This window comes from Bactrocera tryoni, chromosome 1 (assembly GCF_016617805.1).
Source record: "Bactrocera tryoni isolate S06 chromosome 1, CSIRO_BtryS06_freeze2, whole genome shotgun sequence".
Lineage (NCBI taxonomy): Eukaryota > Metazoa > Arthropoda > Insecta > Diptera > Tephritidae > Bactrocera > Bactrocera tryoni.
The window spans coordinates 42,282,939-42,302,535 of NC_052499.1; the positions used below are offsets into that span (position 1 = coordinate 42,282,939).

At 35.9% G+C, this 19,597-nt stretch overlaps 1 protein-coding gene across 1 annotated transcript in view; it reads left to right on the forward strand.

The window, feature by feature from the left end:
* Positions 1–16,050: 16,050 nt before the first annotated feature.
* The window catches only part of LOC120781805 (tyrosine-protein phosphatase non-receptor type 23), a 36,786-nt gene continuing 33,239 nt past the window's right edge, over positions 16,051–19,597 (forward strand). The window contains exon 1 of the mRNA XM_040114028.1: positions 16,051–16,283. Within this exon, the coding sequence (XP_039969962.1) occupies positions 16,275–16,283 (9 nt within the window). The 5' untranslated portion in view covers positions 16,051–16,274. The remainder of the gene's footprint in view (positions 16,284–19,597) is intronic.

The window sequence follows — 19,597 nt, forward strand, 5'->3', positions numbered from 1 at the left end:
CATTTGTCGGAATCGCCGATATCGGTACTATCGAGAGTGTTGCTCATCTGAAGCTATAACATTTTTCATCTTCCTGGCACCTTGTGGCGCCGGCTTGGCGGCAAATAATGAATCAATCTAAGTTTTGAAATCCTGTTTTGTGAACCGTTTTCCAGAGAGGGCGTTCTGCATCGAGCGAAACAAAAGGTAGTAGAAATGAACAACGATTCTGCTATAATACTGGTAAGCCATAACTTCCCAGCCGCTGTTTTCAAATAGTTTTTAATATATTTGCAACATGAGACAGACATAGTCATAGTTGAAAAATAATTGCTTCGTGTGTGGTCGCAGATTGCGGACGTTTTTCGGCAATCGTATGCTTAAGTTTGATGAGTTGTTGTCGGAAGTTATCGGAAAACTAATATACTATATATTTATAAATGATGAGGATGACGATTAACTTTGACGATTGATAAGGGGAATGCATGAAAAAGGAGCCTAAATACCAAAAAAAGATTCTAGAGTATCTAACCACAGGAATGCAATTGCAAAATTCTTGAAATACCCGGACACATACGATCAGACGAAGCGAGTGGCAGGCGAAGCCACTTTGATGACAGGACTAAACGCCAAATTTGTTTAATCATTATAAATGACCAGGATGTCTAGCAACTTGAGTGTGATATCTTGGTGAAACTTCTTACACGTTTTCTTTAGCACCATAAAAAGTTTGGTAAACTTACTTAAATATGTCGAATTGTGTTAAGGATAGTCCCTTCTGGTTTGAAAATCTCAAAAAAGAGGTTCTGATGCGGCCTCTAACAGATTTAATGTATGTATCTCCCAAACTACTTAATTTTTAGGAACCAAATTTGCACAGAACAAATCTTTTAGCCACCTTCTGCGACAATGTGAAAATAGGTGAAAACGGCTGGTAACCCCTCCTAATCTCCAAATAAAGTTTTGCTGGAAACTATAAAAGTACAATAACTCAGAAACTAAACATGTCGCAGACATTGAATTTTACCTTCAAGGCGAAACGAAGGAGCTTTATATATTTTTTCAAAATTGAACAATGGGCGTGACCCTGACCAGTTTTAGATGAAACCTACATATCAGAGACTAATACACCAATTTCCACCAAACTCGGTACATGACATTATTATGATGCACTGTGAAAAGAGACTGCGCAAACTTCCCATACAAATTTTAAAAGAAAAATATAAATTTCTGAGATTTTATATTGAAATTCACAGAAAATACTTTCCTGATAATAGAGTGCTCTTGTGCAAAAAGGATGGAAACAAAACTTCCCCCAGCACCAAAATACCTCATTTCGAAGATTTTCGAACTTAAGGCTGTCAATGTGTTGGTTAGGTTTTTTATTATGAAAGCTAATAAGCTGATAGGATTAAATAATATCAACGAACATCATGTACCATATGAAAAGATCAATGAGGATATAAAAATTGTACTCAAGTAGCTTCGTTATATATGTATACTGTGTATATAACCCACTATGTTTTCTGAAAACTGCAATATAGTGTGAAATAATACATGAATTTCAATGGTTTTAGTTAGTAATCCATATACCATATAGGCTGGTTATATTCGATATAACTTTAGGGGTTTCCAGTGTTTTGTCACATGTAAGCAAAACCGGTAAATTAAATTTGATATTTATAACTATTTGATAATATGAATACTACTATTTGTAAAACCTGATATTTTCGCACGTTAATGGATTGAAACATTTTCCTAGTTGGCAAGGACGAACCTCTTTAATCAGAGTTTTAGTATACTATATATAGTGTATATAGTTTAGTTAGGTATAAGCGAATATCACGAGAGTTGAATATCATACTCAAACGAAAAATATTAAATCAGTCTATAAAAATATGATATAATGTATACATTGTGGTTGAAAGATGGTATTCATTGCGTTTTTGGCAATGAATGGCTCGATGCGATGGTGCATTATCATCGCTTAAAATTCATAAATTGTCCTTCCACAATTCCGTCAGTTTTCGACGGATTTTCTCACGGAAACGCCTTAATATGGCTAGAAAGAACTTCGCATTAACTATGTGTCTCTTCGGAAAAAATCAAGAATCATCACCAAACCACGAATATCGAGAAAACAAAGAGCATCGTCTTGAATTTCGAGCGGGTTTGGCTTGATTTTTTTGGTTTCGGCTGATTTTTTTCCCTCCATTCCGATAATTGTTGACTTGTTTGCATGTCAAACTCAAATACTCTTGCCTTATGGGCAGTTATAATATTCTCTATGAATGTCCAAAGAAACCTTTTTACGGTAACCATTTTGAAAGAAATTCAGCTTTATCGGGACGAGTCGAACATGAAAGAAAATATCCACCAAAATTATTTAAGCGGACTCACGAGAGAAGTTGAGCTCTTTTTCCATCTCTCTACCACTTGCTTGACGATTTTCAAACCCCATATACTTCTAAAAAAGCAATGTAAAATTTAAATTTCTTCATATTTAATGAGATTCTACAAGTCTTATATGCTAAGCAAATTTTCCAAATTTTATAAAATCATTCACATAAAATCGCCAGCTGCATTTCCAGCTTTCAAGCTTCCGCTATATTTGCGCGTTTAGTTATACATATTCATAATATGACAAAAATGTCTGCAAATCGAATTCAGGCTTGCACATACACATACCATATACACACTTACAATGCACGCTCTTTTAGAAATAGAAGCGAATTATTCAGTCAGATTGGAATTTATGAAAAGCAAAAAATATTCTCATTTGCTCCACTTTGAGTGCCACTTACGACAATTTTACTTTCGATTGCAATTGACCAGAGCAGGAAAAAGAATTATTAATGCGACTAGTAAGATATATGTATGTACATATGTGTGTGCACATGCCTAAATGAGTGGACTGGAATATATGTATGGTAGAGCCAAGTAATCCAGTCTCTATATTTATGTACTCAAGTGTAAATCATTCCGATTATAGTTACTGGTTCTGTGGGTGCGGTGGACTGTTGCCATGTGCCTCAGGTTTTTGGAATGAGTGTATGTACTTGGATATAACATGAATGTTTACATGGAGTATTTTTGCAATTTATACAAGTAGCAGTGCTTAGATCTATTTCTTTAAATACATACATATGTATATACAAGTAGTTTGGGTGTTAGATGGTTGTACGAGAATCGATCAATAAGCATCCGTATTATAAGTTAAAATCAAACTCAACATTATTCATGGCACTATCCAGGTTATCTTTTGTGTCATTTAATAACTTTTAGAGCTTTTAGAATCAAGCTTGTCAGTTTAAAACATAATAGTCATATCATATACAAGTATGTTGGTCTCTGGTAGCCAATTGAGGTTTTAAACTCTGATATAACAATTTACTCTCTGTTATAACAAGTTATTACCAAATCAAATTCAGAAGTTAAAGAATTTTGTATTTAACCCTTCAGCCTCAGATGTGGAATCTTGCTTTTTACACAATTTTCAATAGTAAAATAATCGGTTTAACTCGCAAACATATTGCTTTTATATTCATATTATGTTCTTCCTGCCGATTACCAGGCCTCTTCTCAACCGTCGGACTATGTTAAGTGTTTTAGGTTTGTCTGTCAGTATTGTAAATTTTGAGCTCAAATACTTAAATTCGGCTAATTAGCCCTTTTGCTACTTTTACGCTTCGCCTGCCATAGATTTACTAAAACTTCTTCTTTATTGGCGTGGACACCGCTTACGCGATTATAGTCGAATTTACAACAGATTGCCAGTCGTCTCTTTTTTCGCAATTTGCACCAATTCGAGATACCAAGGGCAGCCAGCTCCTTCTCCACCTTATCTCTCCAAAGTGTGTTGAAGTCAATGATATCAATGTCATCGGCGTATGACAGCAGCTCTGCAGCTTGAATAATTTTCTCCAGCAGTAGATTGAAGAAGTCGCACAATAGGGAGTCGCCTTGTTTGAAACCTTATTTGGTATCGAACAGCCCGGAGAGGTTGACGGAGCTTATGGTATTGCTCAACGTCAGTTTAAATTTGGCGATGCCAAATTCAGACATAGCGGCATAAAGCCGGCTGCCTATCAAATGCTCTTTTCACGGGTCTTTTCGAAGATTTGGCGCATGATGAATATCTTGTGAGTTGTTGATTTTCCACACCTAAAGTCACACTGATATGGTTCAATCAGATTGTTGACGGTGGGCTTTAATCTTTCACACAATAAGCTCGATAGAACCTGCGATATGCGATGTAAAGGAGACTTTTCCCACGGTAGTTGCCACAGATGGTGGGGCATCCCCTTTTGTGGATTGGGCAGAGTACACTTAAGTTCCAAGCTTCGGGCATGCTTTCGTCCGACCATATTCTACAACGAAGCTGTTGCATGCTCCTTATAAGTTTTTGCCTTTTATGTTCGGCTGTCTGTTGTGATTGCAGCTTATCTACGCCGAACCTTCCTTGTCTTTGTTTTTTGCTGCACAGAGGCGCGTGCGTATCTTGGCTGCAACAAGATATTCATGGAATTTTTAACAAAAAACTTTTATGTCAACTTTGTTATTGTTTGTTTGTTGGAATTGATTGTTATTTTGTTGGAATTTCCATATAACAGCCAAATTCTTCCTTAGTTCATGGCAAAATGACATTCGTATGGAGCGGACCTACAACATTCCAGGGAAAAACTTCCCACACCATGATTGATCCTCTACCATGCTTCAGTACACGTGGAACATAGCGATGATCAAATTCTTGATAGATTGGTCGGCGAACATACCTTCGACCATCAGGATCTTTGCGATTAATGTAGGTTCCATCGCTCCAAACAACATACTGCCATTGGTTTGTTGTCCAAGATCAATAATAGTTGGCAAAGTCTAAGCGTCATTTCTTCGAATTTTAGTCAGAAATGGTTTCCTGCGTGCTGTCCTAACGTAAAGTCCAAATTCGACCAAACGCCGAGAAATTGTTTTCTTGGATATTTGGACATTATATTCGTCTTGAGTTTTATATAGAATGTCAGTGGAACTCTTTTTTAGCGATCTATTTCTGTTGCAGTTTTTCGGTTTTTTTCTTTGCGTGTAACATTGGAAATAGTTTTAAAATTATGTAAGTATGTATATGCTTAAGGGCAATGAAAACAATTTTTTTGACCTGATTCAAAATTTCTTTGTACATCTTTCCAGACTGACGAAGGTCATAAATGTAGCTGCGAGGGGTAGGTGTACAGCTGCAGCTTTTTCTCATTAAAAAACTTGAATAATACATTTTAATACATTTTAAACCACAACTTCAAACACACGCTTACTATAAATCAGTAATATTATTAATAATATTTAGCACCAGAAGTAATTTTAATTCTTTAAACAATTGTTTCTAATTAGCTGTTGCACTTATTTACCCTCTATATCGTAACGTATTTACTATTTGGTAAAAAATAAAAGAACTTCAACTGCACAACTACTAAACTGAGCAAATTTAGTAGTAAATAGAATAACGCAAACAATACAAGACTTCAGGGGCGAACGCAGGGGGCTTTAAGGTGTTAAAACCCCCAAAGTAATTGAATTTTTAAATAATTGAATTTAATTCTTCATAGTCATTTGAAAAATTGTAATCTGTTGTTTTCAAAGCAATCTTTCTGCCGACGATGTATGAATATGTAAAATAAATGAATACATTAGTCACCTAAATAGCAAGTTAAGCCATTTTGATACAATTGTATCTTTTTGCTACTTTTTTTTCAAAATTTTGTGGATTTGATTATTTTTGTTCACATAGGCCAGTTTGTGTTTGATACTTTTCTGCTGATAGAATTTAATTTTTTGAAACTATGAAAATGTTAAACTAAAAACAAACCCATATATCTGGATAGTATTAAAAAGTTGTGTGGAATGTTATTTCAATTAAAAAACCCAGAAAAATATAAACTTGACAGAGACTTTTTTTTAATTTTATTTTAAAGTAATTAGTTTGCCTTTATAACCTCTGTGGCTGCTGAACTGGATTTTTTAGGATTTCAAGGGAATTGTGATTAGAAAATGGACTTCTTTTGATAATTAGTTCTGAAACTGAGAAAAGTCGCCAGCTAAGGTTTTCTATTATAAGTTTTTTAGAGTTTATTGTTAATCATAATACAGGGAAAAAATAAAACTCATTTATTATGACTTTTCTAGTTTTCGTTCCATGAAGTAAACTGTGGGCCGAAATATATTTAAATTAAAATAAAATTATAAGCTATTTGTAAAAAATACTTTGAATGTCTTTAATAAAATGTCTATATTTTTAATAAAAATAACCAGAAAAACTGGTCTGGAATTAGATACACAACTTTACTTTCTATTATTTGTTTTCAAATGAAAAAATTCTTTTAAAACAACAGTTGTGCTTTATGATACTTTTTGATACTTTTGCTTGGCAACGACTTGCAAAATACCTGCTAAGCAAGTGAAATTGTATTGGCTCCATGAAAGAGACCGTAAATCTTTTTTTCGGATGTCAACTAAAGCAGACACACTGCTCAAAATCTTATTCTTGAATCCTTCCCTAAACTCAAGCAAGTGAGGGTTACTTAAATTCTCATGAAGTACGTTGTAAGTGGATCATTTTAGAATCTCTTTCTTTATTTAACAGATTTATTCCCATTGATCTGTACAGCGTTGGAAGAGCTTGATACTGAAAATTTAAGAAGTGATTTATCAGCAACAGCGTATGCTTTGTTGACTGTAATCCAATCACCTCAATTTGCTTGATTGCTATGGCGATACTAAAGCCAAATTCTGCATTATCAAAACACACATAAGCCTATGTTTGTAGCAAATAGACTCGTGATTTGGAGTGAGCTGCGTTGCTTAGTGCAAAATAATTTGGATGCTGAGATTAGTGAAAATGCGTAAGGATTCCTGAACAAATCGTTTTAAACTAATTTTTTATAAAAGTTAAAACAATAGCCGCAAGAATTAGATTTAGAAATCAAAATTCCGCGCTTTGGCGAAACAGCAAACTAATCGCGACAATTATGAAGGCGAACCGGGAAGAATATTACCGCAGATCCAATTTATATACCGTTTTTAGATCATTTTGGACCAAATCAATGACCGATTTTTAAAACATATAAATACATAAATCTTGACCTTCTATTGAGATGCTGTTCGTGTTTTAGAAAAGCAATGGTCCGCTGATGTAGAAGATCCCTATGATTCTCGTTGTTGAATTTAGAAGAGGAATGTGGAAAAGGTTAAACATCTTTTCTATTTAGATTATATTTTTCTAACTAAAATTTTTGAATATATTTTCAGGAACTGGTTAAATCAATCAAAGAGATCCAAAACTTTTTTAGACGCGTTGAATTGTTGCGATGCAAAAATTTTAAAAACAGTGCATCGTTTTTTAAAGATTGGAGCAACAATCCCTATAGCTGTCGCTTCAAGTGAACGCTCGTTTTCCTCACTTCGCAGGCTTAAAACATATTTAAGAAATAAAACTGGAGAAGCACGACTGAACGGAATAGCTCTCTTTGAATATCCATAGAGATATATAGACGTGACGGAGGAAGAAATTTTTAAATATTATGGCCCCAAAAATAAAAGAAGATTAGACTTCAATTTGTGAATAAAATAATGAAACATTGTCTTTTTTACCTAAAAACTCCCCCAAATTTTTTTCCTGCGTTCGCCATACCAAGACTTTTAAGAATATACATATATAACGGTATACAAATACATTGAATCATTATACTCATCAGCCACCTACAATAAAGGAAGCGTTTCTAATTAGTTGTCAACGGCTGTATATGTATATGGTCGGCGTGTCGAGCTGAGTCGTATTAGCTCTGTCCATCTGTCCATCCGTATGTATACACGAGAACTATTTGATAAAATATCTTCATGAAAATTGGAATGGATTATTGTCCAAGGCAACGCTTGAATACCGAATCGAACCGAAAGCGGAACGATGGTCAAAAATCAGACTTAAAAGTTTACTGATTTTGTAGGATATGATTAACTAAATTCGTTTGACTTTGTTATTCTTCAATTGTGATTCAAACATGGACCAAAATTGAATAACTATTTTTTGGGATATTCTTCAATTGCGTACGAATTATACTTAAGGGTTGAACGATTCCACGAGGACCACATTGCTTTACAATTCTTTAAGTAAACATACATTATATATATAAACTTTATACCAGTCACTATACTTTTTAAATCCAATTATGTGAACAACGCCTAATAAGCTCCGAGCTGGAATGCAAGATGACAATGGATATCCAACTCGTTCCCACTTTCTTTTGCATTTTTATACTCTCGCAACAAAGTTTCTAAGGAGAGTATTATAGTTTTGTTCACATAACGGTTGTTTGTAAGTCATAAAACTAAAAGAGTCAGATATAGGGTTACATATAAAGTGATCAGGGTGACGAGTAGAGTTGAAATCCGGATGTCTGTCTGTCCGTCCGTCCGTCTATCCGTCCGTGCAAGCTGTAACTTGAGTAAAAATTGAGATATCATGATGAAACTTGGTACACGTATTTCTTGGCTCCATTAGAAGGTTAAGTTCGAAGATGGGCAAAATCGGCCCACTGCCACGCCCACAAAATGGCGGAAACCGAAAACCTATAAAGTGTCATAACTAAGCCATAAATAAAGATATTAAAGTGAAATTTGGCAAAGGGATCGCATTAGGGAGGGGCATATTTGGACGTAACTTTTTGGAAAAGTGGACGTGGCCCCGCCCCCTACTAAGTTTTTTGTACATATCTGGGAAACTACTATAGCTATGTCAACCAAGCTCTACATAGTCGTTTTCTTCAAGCATTTCCATATACAGTCCAAAAATGGAAGAAATCGGATAATAACCACACCCACTTCCCATACAAAGGTTATGTTGAAAATAACTAAAAGTGCGTTAACCGACTAATAAAAAACGTCAGAAACACTAAATTTTACGGTAGAAATGGCAGAAGGAAGCTGCACCCAGGTTTTTTTTAAAAATTGAAAATGGGCGTGGCGTCGCCCACTTATGGACCAAAAACCATATCTCAGGAACTACTAATCTAATTAAATTTACAGCAAAATAAAAAAATGTGTAAATGACGGATAATGAAATGTCGATTATCACTTTATCATGCGAGAGCATAAAATGTTCGGTGACACCCGAACTTAGCCCTTCCTTTCTTGTTTTTTCATTGATTCTACTATGAGTAGACACGAGTTTGATAATGAAGTATAACTTCGAGTGCACGCTTTGAAAAAGCCACCTCGAGTAGCTTCGTTGTCGTGGTTGTCCACTTTTTCAGAGATGCAATTGAGGTGGAAAGGAGCTTCAGCGTAACCCTATTTGGGCACATTCGTCTACCTAGCGCCACATATGACATCGTCGCCTCATTAGCACCTAGCAGTATATTGAAACTTTTCAATATGTTTGGGCTATGTGGGTCGCTGTTACTTAGGAGAGGGTACAATATAACTTAGATCGTGGTGCATTCCGTATCTATTTGTCTTATCTTAAGACGAGAAAACGAGCTTTAATTGTTAGGGACAACCATAGGACCACTGATCTATGTCTAGTGTGGCTTTGGCAATTATGCTAAAACTACAAATTTCTCTACTAACTAATTATAATTGACAGTAGAAAGGCGTCATATGAAGTTCTTATATAGAGAAGTCATACAGGCATTTAATTATCAAGATGATCTTGTCATTAACATATACATATATAGTATATAAATGTAAATATATGTATGTATATGTAAGTACATCGTAACTGTCATCCTGCGTAGCGAGTTCAGTACACCATTGGCGCGTGCCAAGGAAAACGAATCTGTGAACATTACATCCATTATATTTCTACTGAAATTTACATATATATACCATACATATACACTGTGAGTACCAATACAAAGAGCCAGTACGCTGAATGGCGCTAATTAATCGATTTATATTTCATTGCATTAAATTACGAGTCTACGCAATATTGATTTGCTGAAGAGTTTTAAGTGCTTAAGTGCCCCCACTCGTGATACTCGTATAACTGCGTACATACATGTACATACACACATACATATTTACATACATATATAATAGGCGTAATTCAATAAATATGATATGACAGTATTTTCAGTAGTTATTAAAAAATAAACAAAATCCACTTATCAAATTTCGGCTTATGGATTTGTTTGAAAGGCGTTGGTATATTTGATTTCTGCATTGAATAATTTTTCATTATTTACATTTCATGTTTGTGGTCAAAATAAAATAAGTGCGTCAAGTTTTCAGGGACTTAATTTGCTACCAGAGTGTCTTATTACGCTTATCCGCAATTGACGTAATTTGCCATTTGGCGCAATAGGTTTCTTGCCCTGTGTTGGGTCAACAATGCGTTGTGCTGTGTAACACTGTGTGCTGATTCACACACACATCCATCTAAACTGAAAATTGTTTATAAACTTGCGCTTATGCTTAAAAAATTATTACAGCCATGTGCTAACGCTTGATAAACCAGTTTGCAACCGCACGCCGCTCGGCTTATTAGCTGTCTCTATGCGCCAACACCGACCAGCCCGAGCGTCCACCTCTTGCATGTCTCACCGTTTGACTTCTATTCGGCCACTGGGTTTACATGCGCTTTGAAATTCTCAAGCGGCATAAACAAAGTCTGACTTGCATTTTCTGTGCGGATTTTTGCCGTTACATCTCGCCTTTCAATGGCCGTCACCATTTTCGACCATATTTGATATATAGTATGAGCTTCAGCTTCCAAACTTCGTTTTTGCGCGTTGGAAGAGCATGCAGCGAATGCACTTATTTATTTGTTAAGTGCAAATATTCGCTCATCGTTATCGTTAGTTGGTGCGTTTAGTTTTTCTCCCATGCATATTTCATTGGCGTGTGACAGTTTTGATCGGATGGCCAAAAGAAGCAAAGCCGTGCGAGCGCTACAGTAACAAATATATATGTATATTATATGTATATATGTAGATAGATGTATCATATGTATATAATATGTCCAGATGTTTTGATTTAGCAATTAAATGCACTCATGCCATTAGGCATTTGCTTTTCGTTTATGCTCTTTGTGAGCGCCATCGCTCTTATTTGAAATCTTTTAATTGGCTGTTAATCAATTCAATGGCTTTTACTTCGATTTACCTGTTTGTCTGCAAATCGTTTTTGCCTAATCGCAAAAGTACACCTTTCTTTAAAAATTTGATACGCTAAAACGCTCTAATTTCATTTCAGCCATGACCTAAATAGTTGCTGTAACTGGAAAACGACGAAAACGAAAGTTCATTGGAAGTAATGGATTGTCAAAAAAGTCTTGCGGTATTTTTATTGAATTTTTTTTTTTTTATTGAAATTGAAATGAATTTTTGATGACTCATGCCCAGCTCTTGACCGATGCTACGGCTGCTACTATGCCGGTCTCTTTCGACCAGTTCAGCGATTTATCGCAATTTTCGACGACAGGCCTTCAAGAGCGTGGCGCATCTTCGACCACCTCTACACCAGAACGAAAACGTTGATACCATCGTTGTGCGGTGGAAATGGAAACTGTATCGGGTCCATAAACTGCACAAATTTTATTGGCAGCTGGAGATGCATTTTTGCCTTTATCGTAGTAGTACTGTAAAATATGCCGTATTTTCTCTTTATTTTGCTCCATGTTTGCGACGCTATAACTCACGAACGACTTAAAAGAAACGACAATCAATCAAACACGTGTTAGCGCGTTTGAGCTTTCCAAAAAGGTATAGCATGACCCGATGCGACGGGAACTACGCGCTCAATTTTGTAAGATATTTTAGTATTTTAGGAGTTTTAGCTTCTTGGGATGAAAAGGACTTGTCCAAAATTGTAGATCGATGTCTTAGAAACTGGGGACTGGTTCGCGTATTTATAGAGAGGCATTACTAATTCGAGTCAGCTCGTCATGCTGATCGTTTATAAAGTTTTTTAAAAAAAAAGCACAGAAATTTATATGGGAAATGTTTATTATCATACGAAAGAACATTCTTTGGCATTTAGTTTTTGAAGATTATCTCTTTCAAATATTGGCCGCCGCTACGTATCAGATGGTCCATCCGCTGTGTCTAATTTTCGATGACTCGATCGAGCATGTCGATTGGTAACTGGCAAATGACATGCGTGATGGTTTGCTCCAAGGTCTGAATAGAAGCGGGATTGTCCTAAAGAGTCGGACCTTTCGGAACTTTTCAAGAGCCCATAGAGCGAGGTGATGCCGCTTGTGAAGGTCGAGCGGCTTCTGTTCTTGCAAAAGCTTTATTTCGTACGTTTTCAATTTAACATCTCAACATAAAATGTGCCAATTTCTTCCTTGCGTCTGTCCGAGTTGCTGTGAATGGCGCCGAATCGACTTTCTACGGTCTTCGTGTACACTCTCAGTTAAGGCTGCTATATTTTCTTTACTGCGTGCTGGACGTGGTATATTCCGTTGAATATTATACAATAATGAATGCTGGGTCTCAAGATTTGTGATGGTGTTGCGAATAGTACGCTCAGTAGGCCGATTATGGACCGTAAGTTGAGCGAAGTTGACCATTCTTTATAGAGCGTGAATTTTAGCAAACAATACTTAAGAAGAATAACATGACAGCTTGACACGACTCACGCGTAATCTGTTGAAAAAGGGTACCTCTACTTGGATAATCTGTTATTGGCATATGTAGTGACTAGAAGAACTATGTACGTAGGTTGCTATATATATTTCTGGCCTAATAATGTAAATAGGCATATTTATCAACGAAACTGGTTGTTTTTTGTTTTTTTGTTATTTTTTATTTTTTGTTTCTTTTTTTGTCGATTGCTGTTTTGTTTGGGGCTCATACGCATAGATCCATGATTCGTCACCTGTGACGATCTTATAAACGTCTTTTGAAGCACCGCGATCGTATTTTTTAATCATTTCTTTGCACCAATCCACACGAGCCTTTTTTTGAGCGATTGTCAAATTGTGCGGGATCCAACGAGAACAAACCTTTTTTACGGCCAGGTGTTCTGCAATATCGAATGTATGCTGGCAGGAGAAATGCATAGGCATGCCTCTATCTGAAAGTACATATGTTACATGACGGTCTTGCATTATCAGTTCACGTACGGCATCGATGTTTTCTGGCACAAGGGCTGTTTTTGGACGACCTTCACGGAATTCGCCTTTGAGGGAGCGTCGGCCACACAATTCGTTGTACCAGTTTTTCACAGTGCTATAGGATGGTGCTTCATAGACATACAAAGATTTTCGTGATAATCCACGTCGAAAGTTGTGAAAAATGATCGCACGAAAATGTTCACGAGTTAATTCCATTTTTTGGCCGAGATGAACTTTTCAATTCCCTGTAAATAAAACAATTCACGATTAAATGACAAAACGTTCTGAGTGATGTTATGCTAAAAAATGTCAAACTTTCCAATGGAAATTTCAGATTGCACCTGGCAACACTTAGTGTTGCCCTAGGCCAGAATATACATATGTATATAGCAGCCCATATACTCTAACGGGTTGTAATGAATTGATGCCCCACTAGCTGACCTTCTGGCGAGTCACTGTCGTAGTGGATTCTTGTCGTTGCCCTGATAGAAAAAAATTCATCTCCTATTGGTCAAAGCTGGTTTCCGAACGATTGCATGCTTTAGAGCTTTAGAGGGTCCAATTGTTAACAATACAAATCCGAAATAAGAGTTTGGCCGTAGAGGATCAGCTCGTAGTAGATGATTTTCCGCTGTTCCTATCAAATAACCAACAAACACTTCCTGATAGTCAATGTGCAATTACGCCAGCTCAACGCTGTTCGGGTATTTCGCTGAAAGTTGTCGCAAGTGGACCATTTTTTATCACCTGTAACCATCCGCTTCAGAAATGTATCGATTTTTCTGCGATTTAACATCGATTCCAGATATTGCTTTAACACATGTGACATCCACATCAATATTCTTTTTGTATGCAGCCTTATTTAAGAGGTACCAACAAGTGTCTCGTTTAGCTCCTGAGTAATAATATGGTCTATATGTTTTTTTGGTTCCAGAATTTGCATTCAGAATCACTTGTGAAAGTAAAAATCTCATTAAACTGTTATGTTGTTATTATCGGATTGAAATAATTTGTTGGATAATACAAACGCTTAAGTCAAACCACTAAAAACTCAAATAGTAGATTAATAGTACTATAACCAGCAAATAGGTTAGTTAACCAACGTTGCTGCAACAACTTCACCTAATACTGCAGTGTAATTGTCTTCAATTAAGACAAATTTTGTTATTGTTATCTAAGCGACAAAAGAAAGGTACGATTATTATTATACTCGAAAAGGTTGAACTTTCAATCGAACGCATTTCTTAAAACCACATAAGGCGGCGAGTCAAATGGTTAAATGCAGAATTATCGAAAAGGTAAATACCATAAATACCTCATTCACATGCTCCAATTAATTACGAAATTTATATACATAATTGATCGTTGAGTTGCAAAGAGATCAGTGAGGTTGCATACATGAAGTGCCTACAACAAACGGTATTTGTGTAAAAGCTCGCCAACATGCAGAGTACGCTGTAGGTGAAACTGACTAACTCAAAATATGGTTACTTAGATTCGCAAAACGATCTTCGCATTATTGTACCTTGAACAGAGTACATATATTAAGTTTGTTACGATGCTTGTAGCATCCTATAAAGTATGAGGGTATATAAATAATCAGCGTGACAAGCTGAGTCGATTTAGTCTGGCTGTCCGTCTGTCCAAATGGCCATATTTTTATATACGAAATAGTACCACAGCTTTTGAGATATCAACCTGAAATGCACACATCTTATTCTCAACAAGAATCTACTCATCTGTCGGAACTGCCGCTATCGGAAAACAATATCAAACTAATCAAACTAATTCTTGTCCTTGTATGGAAATCTCTTTTATTTGACAAGCTAGCTTTGCAAAATTTGGCGTAGATTATTAACCAAAGCAACGCTATAATCTCCAAAAAATGTTGGACCACTAGATCATATATCTGCCATACAAACCGACCGAAGAAAATCAGGATAAACATCTTTTTTAGTCTAAAAATACACCTGTGATGAGTATTATATACTGTGATGGGTATTAAAGCGTAGCCAAAATTAACGTTTTGTCTTGTTTTATAATGAAATATTATTTCCAAGGCTTGCTACTTGTATGATAGGATTACACAAACGAAATAGTTTGTGGTTTAGACAGTCAATCAAAATTTGATTTTAGTGTGAATATTTTGCAGCCATGAAATGACATAGATTATTCCTTATACGTATTTAGATCCATACATCTCAATACTATTTCAAACACAGTCTATAAGTCTTGTTATATATGGGAACATATTAAAGTTCTATTATCTACTTAATACCTTTTTGTTGCAAGCATGCGTTTTGAGCAAGCTTATTAACGTAGAAGACAACTTTTTCACTTTAAATCTGCACCGTTGCGCCTGTATCCGCCTTATATGGAGATTACAGTTCTTTCGCACTTTGGAGTGGAGAAAAAGCATGCGCTCACTACTGGCGCTTATTCACCATAGCTGTCAGGCAGACACTTCTTGAAGTAAGCTCAGCGTTGGGCGCTCAAAAGAGTCTTTAAGTTGGTGAGTGATCATACAAATGCAAGTTTTTGCAAAACTTTAAAGTTATTAGTTAATGGAAACCAGCTTTACTGCTGCGGCTAGTTGGTTCTCTCACATTGGAGCTGAAGTTTTTTGCTTTCGCGCATGCGTACAATTTACACTCGCGCTCTCATAATTTCCATTGTTGTGGCGCCGCTGCTCGCACCACAATGGGCATGCAACACAACAACTTCTTGTAAGCTTTCAATTAACGAGCTGTTCAACTTGTTTACTCTGCATGGATTTGCCCGATCCCCCAACACCACCGCTGCGCTTTTGAAGCTTACGTCTGTCCGCGCGCATGCTTCTTTCGCCGTTTGTGATCTTTGGGGTTGGTGGTTGGTATAAAAAGGCCCAAACCACTTTGTAGCGGTTCAGTTGAAAGACGCGCTTAATACAAATAAAGGCATTACCAAACGGGGCATGGTCAATATCGTTCGTAGTGTGGACCACCATAGTTACAGTTATAAGTTATTTTTTGTTGTAAGATAAAATTAAAGCGTGCGGTTTGCAAGCGGTGTGGCTGCAAATAACAGTTATAAAGTCAATTAAGAACAATAGAAATAAAGTTAAAATTGTAAGGCAGCTGATATCAACGAACGAAGTTCACAATAAATATTGCTTGAACCCGATCGAAAAGGGAATTTATCCAGTACAACGATGAATGTGGTAGGTAACAACAAACACATTAATGGTTGTTGTAAGAACACACATAATTGAAATATTATAATATGGTTATATGTTAAACTTAAACAACAACAAAAGTGCATATAAAGTTGTTTAAAACCAAAATAAAAAAGAAAAAAGACAACAGAAATGAAAAGCACAAATTATATAGCCAGATACTTATCTGGAAAAAGGAGAATAAAATTTGTCGTTGCTGTCACAGCTTAGCTATGCTTAGCCTAGCGCTGAACTGGCTACTGAGATATACAAGTATATGTACATATATTTATATTCCATCAAGCGAGCATCGTGGGGATTAATAAGTGTGAAAAGGTTAAAGGTCCAGTCAGACTTCCGTTCTCGAAGGCCTATTTGTGACTTCACTAATGAATAAATGATATGCATAATTTTGATAATCCTGCTTCTAAAAGTTAAGAAAGTTATAAAATATCGCTAACAACTTCCAACTATAAACTATACAATATACTTGTATATTTCTCTGTCGGCCACCTATTCTAGTTAGTAATGAAAGAATAGCCGCATTGAGTTAAATCTTGAGAGTTTGTTGAATAAAGAGCACCAATTCAAACAGTTTATCTGTAAAATATGTTAGTGCTGATCGAACTTACATCGAGGTAGTGCTCCCGATCGATCTCATTTAAGATGACCTCAGAAACCATGAACAAATTTTTGGACAATTGTGGTGTTTATTGTTAAAGGATGCACTGATTGGATTCAAGCTGCTAATATTGTTCAAGCTATTCAGTAATACCTGTAATATTATAGATTTGGAGAGAAGTCTCTCAGTTTTACTTTAACGGCTGTTTAACGAAGAATTTGTATATAATTCGTGGCTATTATTCCGTGAATTGAGAACTGTCAATAGCAGTCGATGTATGATAAGTTTAGTCCAGTGTTCGACATTACTTTTATTCGTCATTTTTTTAAGCAACGCACCGTTAACATAATAATTTCTGGACCATTCTCAATGTGGAATGATATTAGATGGAATGTTAGAGGAAACTTTAAACTCTTAAATGCTCAGAACTTTTTTTGTTATTCTTATCTTTAGAGAGAGATAGTGGTCTGGTTGATATGAATTCGAAGCTAAGAATATATTTTTGGATTCGAAGTATATGGGCAATACCACAAACTTATATTTTATTTATATGTATGATATATAAAGATATATGTACTAATAGTTTTGACCGATTGGGTTATACTCGTATGCGTTCGGTAAACACTTCCTCGCTCATGCTTATCGCGGGCTCAGCGGCAATTCAGCTAAAGTTTGATCTTGACACTTTTTTGCTGCCTAAAAATTTATTATTTTAACCTTTTTTTTGTTGTTATCTTATTTTGTTTTTATCACAAATCGTGAACAACAACAGCCGTAATTTATTTTAATTGAAAAGTTAATGGAATCTCATCAATGGATAACTCAATAATTTATAATTAGCCGTTAAATAATGTTATAAAATATAAAAATAATTACAATTTCTGAGCTGAGCTGTTAATATGTACATTCAAGTATATACATATTTACATATACATGTATGTATAAATATTATTGACTTACGTATGTAAATGCTAGTACTAACTTGAATTACAACACAGCTCGAATGAATTTTTATGCTGCGCGAACAATGTCGTTGCAATTTTATTTCCCAGCAACACTAAACTCAAGTAAGCTATAATTTTCTATGCAAATTTACACAAATACTCCAGCGTCTGGATAAAGCGGCCGTAGCGACTAAGTGCAGTTATGTGCGACATATGCGCCATGATTGGCGAGTTCGTTTCATGAAATTTGAAAATTATTGCGCCAGTATTCTAACTGGTTTCGTTAGTCGATAGATCACGTTACATACAAGCACAACCATAACCGTAACCAGAAGCCCCTTCAAGCTGCTCAATGCAACTATTTTCCGGTGGCAACCAAATCGAAATTTACTTTCTTTCGCCAAATAGGAATGCAAACCGAAAGTTTGGACTATTAAGTCACTTCCAGCTATTTGCATGCCTCCCTAGTGTTAGCTGTTATGTAGTATATGCGGTAACCCATTAGGTTATTTATATTTATTGCATGCAACACCGCATTCGTTACATTGCGGTTGGGACCACTGTCTGTCTGTCGATCGTTACAGTTTTTCACCTAATTTGCAAAACCGGAATGCTTTGCACCTACTATGCACGCACACATATACACATTCATACAGCCACTTGCAAATACGAAAACTCGAAAACTAGATAAGAAGTGCATTATATTCTCTTGACTCCATAAAGCATAGTCTAACTGTGCTTTCAATTGCCACTAACGGTTCATTGGCTCTTCGATGTGGACAAAAGCAGCTTAGCTGGCGCTAGTTTGCAGGTGATTTGTTTGAATGAGAAACCCATAAGCGTTTGCATAGATTTATTGTGTGTAATTAAGTTATGTAAAGTGTCGACTTTAATTACATAACTTTATAAATTGTAAATTTTCATATTTTTTTATATACGTATACTTAGTCTTGCCATAAATTCTGTTACAAATTCAGGGCGTGAAACTATATATCATTTCTAATAAAGTTCATTTTGTTTAATAACGTATATATTAAATGAGCGATGTTCAAAATTCTATTCGAAATGGTAAAATTTTGCTTCTTTCAAGCCTTCAAACGATTCGGCCATCGATCAATAGTAGCACGCACAGTTTCTATAGATATTGAAGATGCTGCTCGCATCAAAAAAAAAGTTTTATGATTCTCCAAATTTCTTTTGGATATTCGACAGACCAAGATCTCCAACTCTGAGCAGAAACTGTAGCTAATAGAATCCGAACCTGCCTACGGCCAATCATTTGGAGCTATGAAACCACTGCTGGGTGGTTTTTGTTTTGTGTGCTGAAGCAGAGTCTTGTTGCAAGATGCATCAAAGGATGTATTGTTTAACTGCTTTACCACGCTTTGTTGTACATCCTCCTGGTGCTTTGGTATCAGTATTTTGTATTAATCTCTTTTTCACAGAGGTGAAGAGGTGTAACGCCTTTACAGGAAACTCTTCACACTAAGCCATTACAGCTGCTGGATGGTAACCATGTTTCTGGGATATTATTTTCGTCTTTGGAAGTTTTTGCGTAGATTTTATCATTTTACTTTTTAAACACATTTTTTAATTGTGAAACACAATCTTTTGCATCCTTCCCTTTTCCAAGTGCAACTCAAGAAGTTGCTTGCATCGGTCAAGCGCAGTGATCGACGGTAGACTTTCATGTAGTGATCACCTCGGATAAGTTCTGACATTGATCTATATTTTATTTTTCCCTTATATAATTT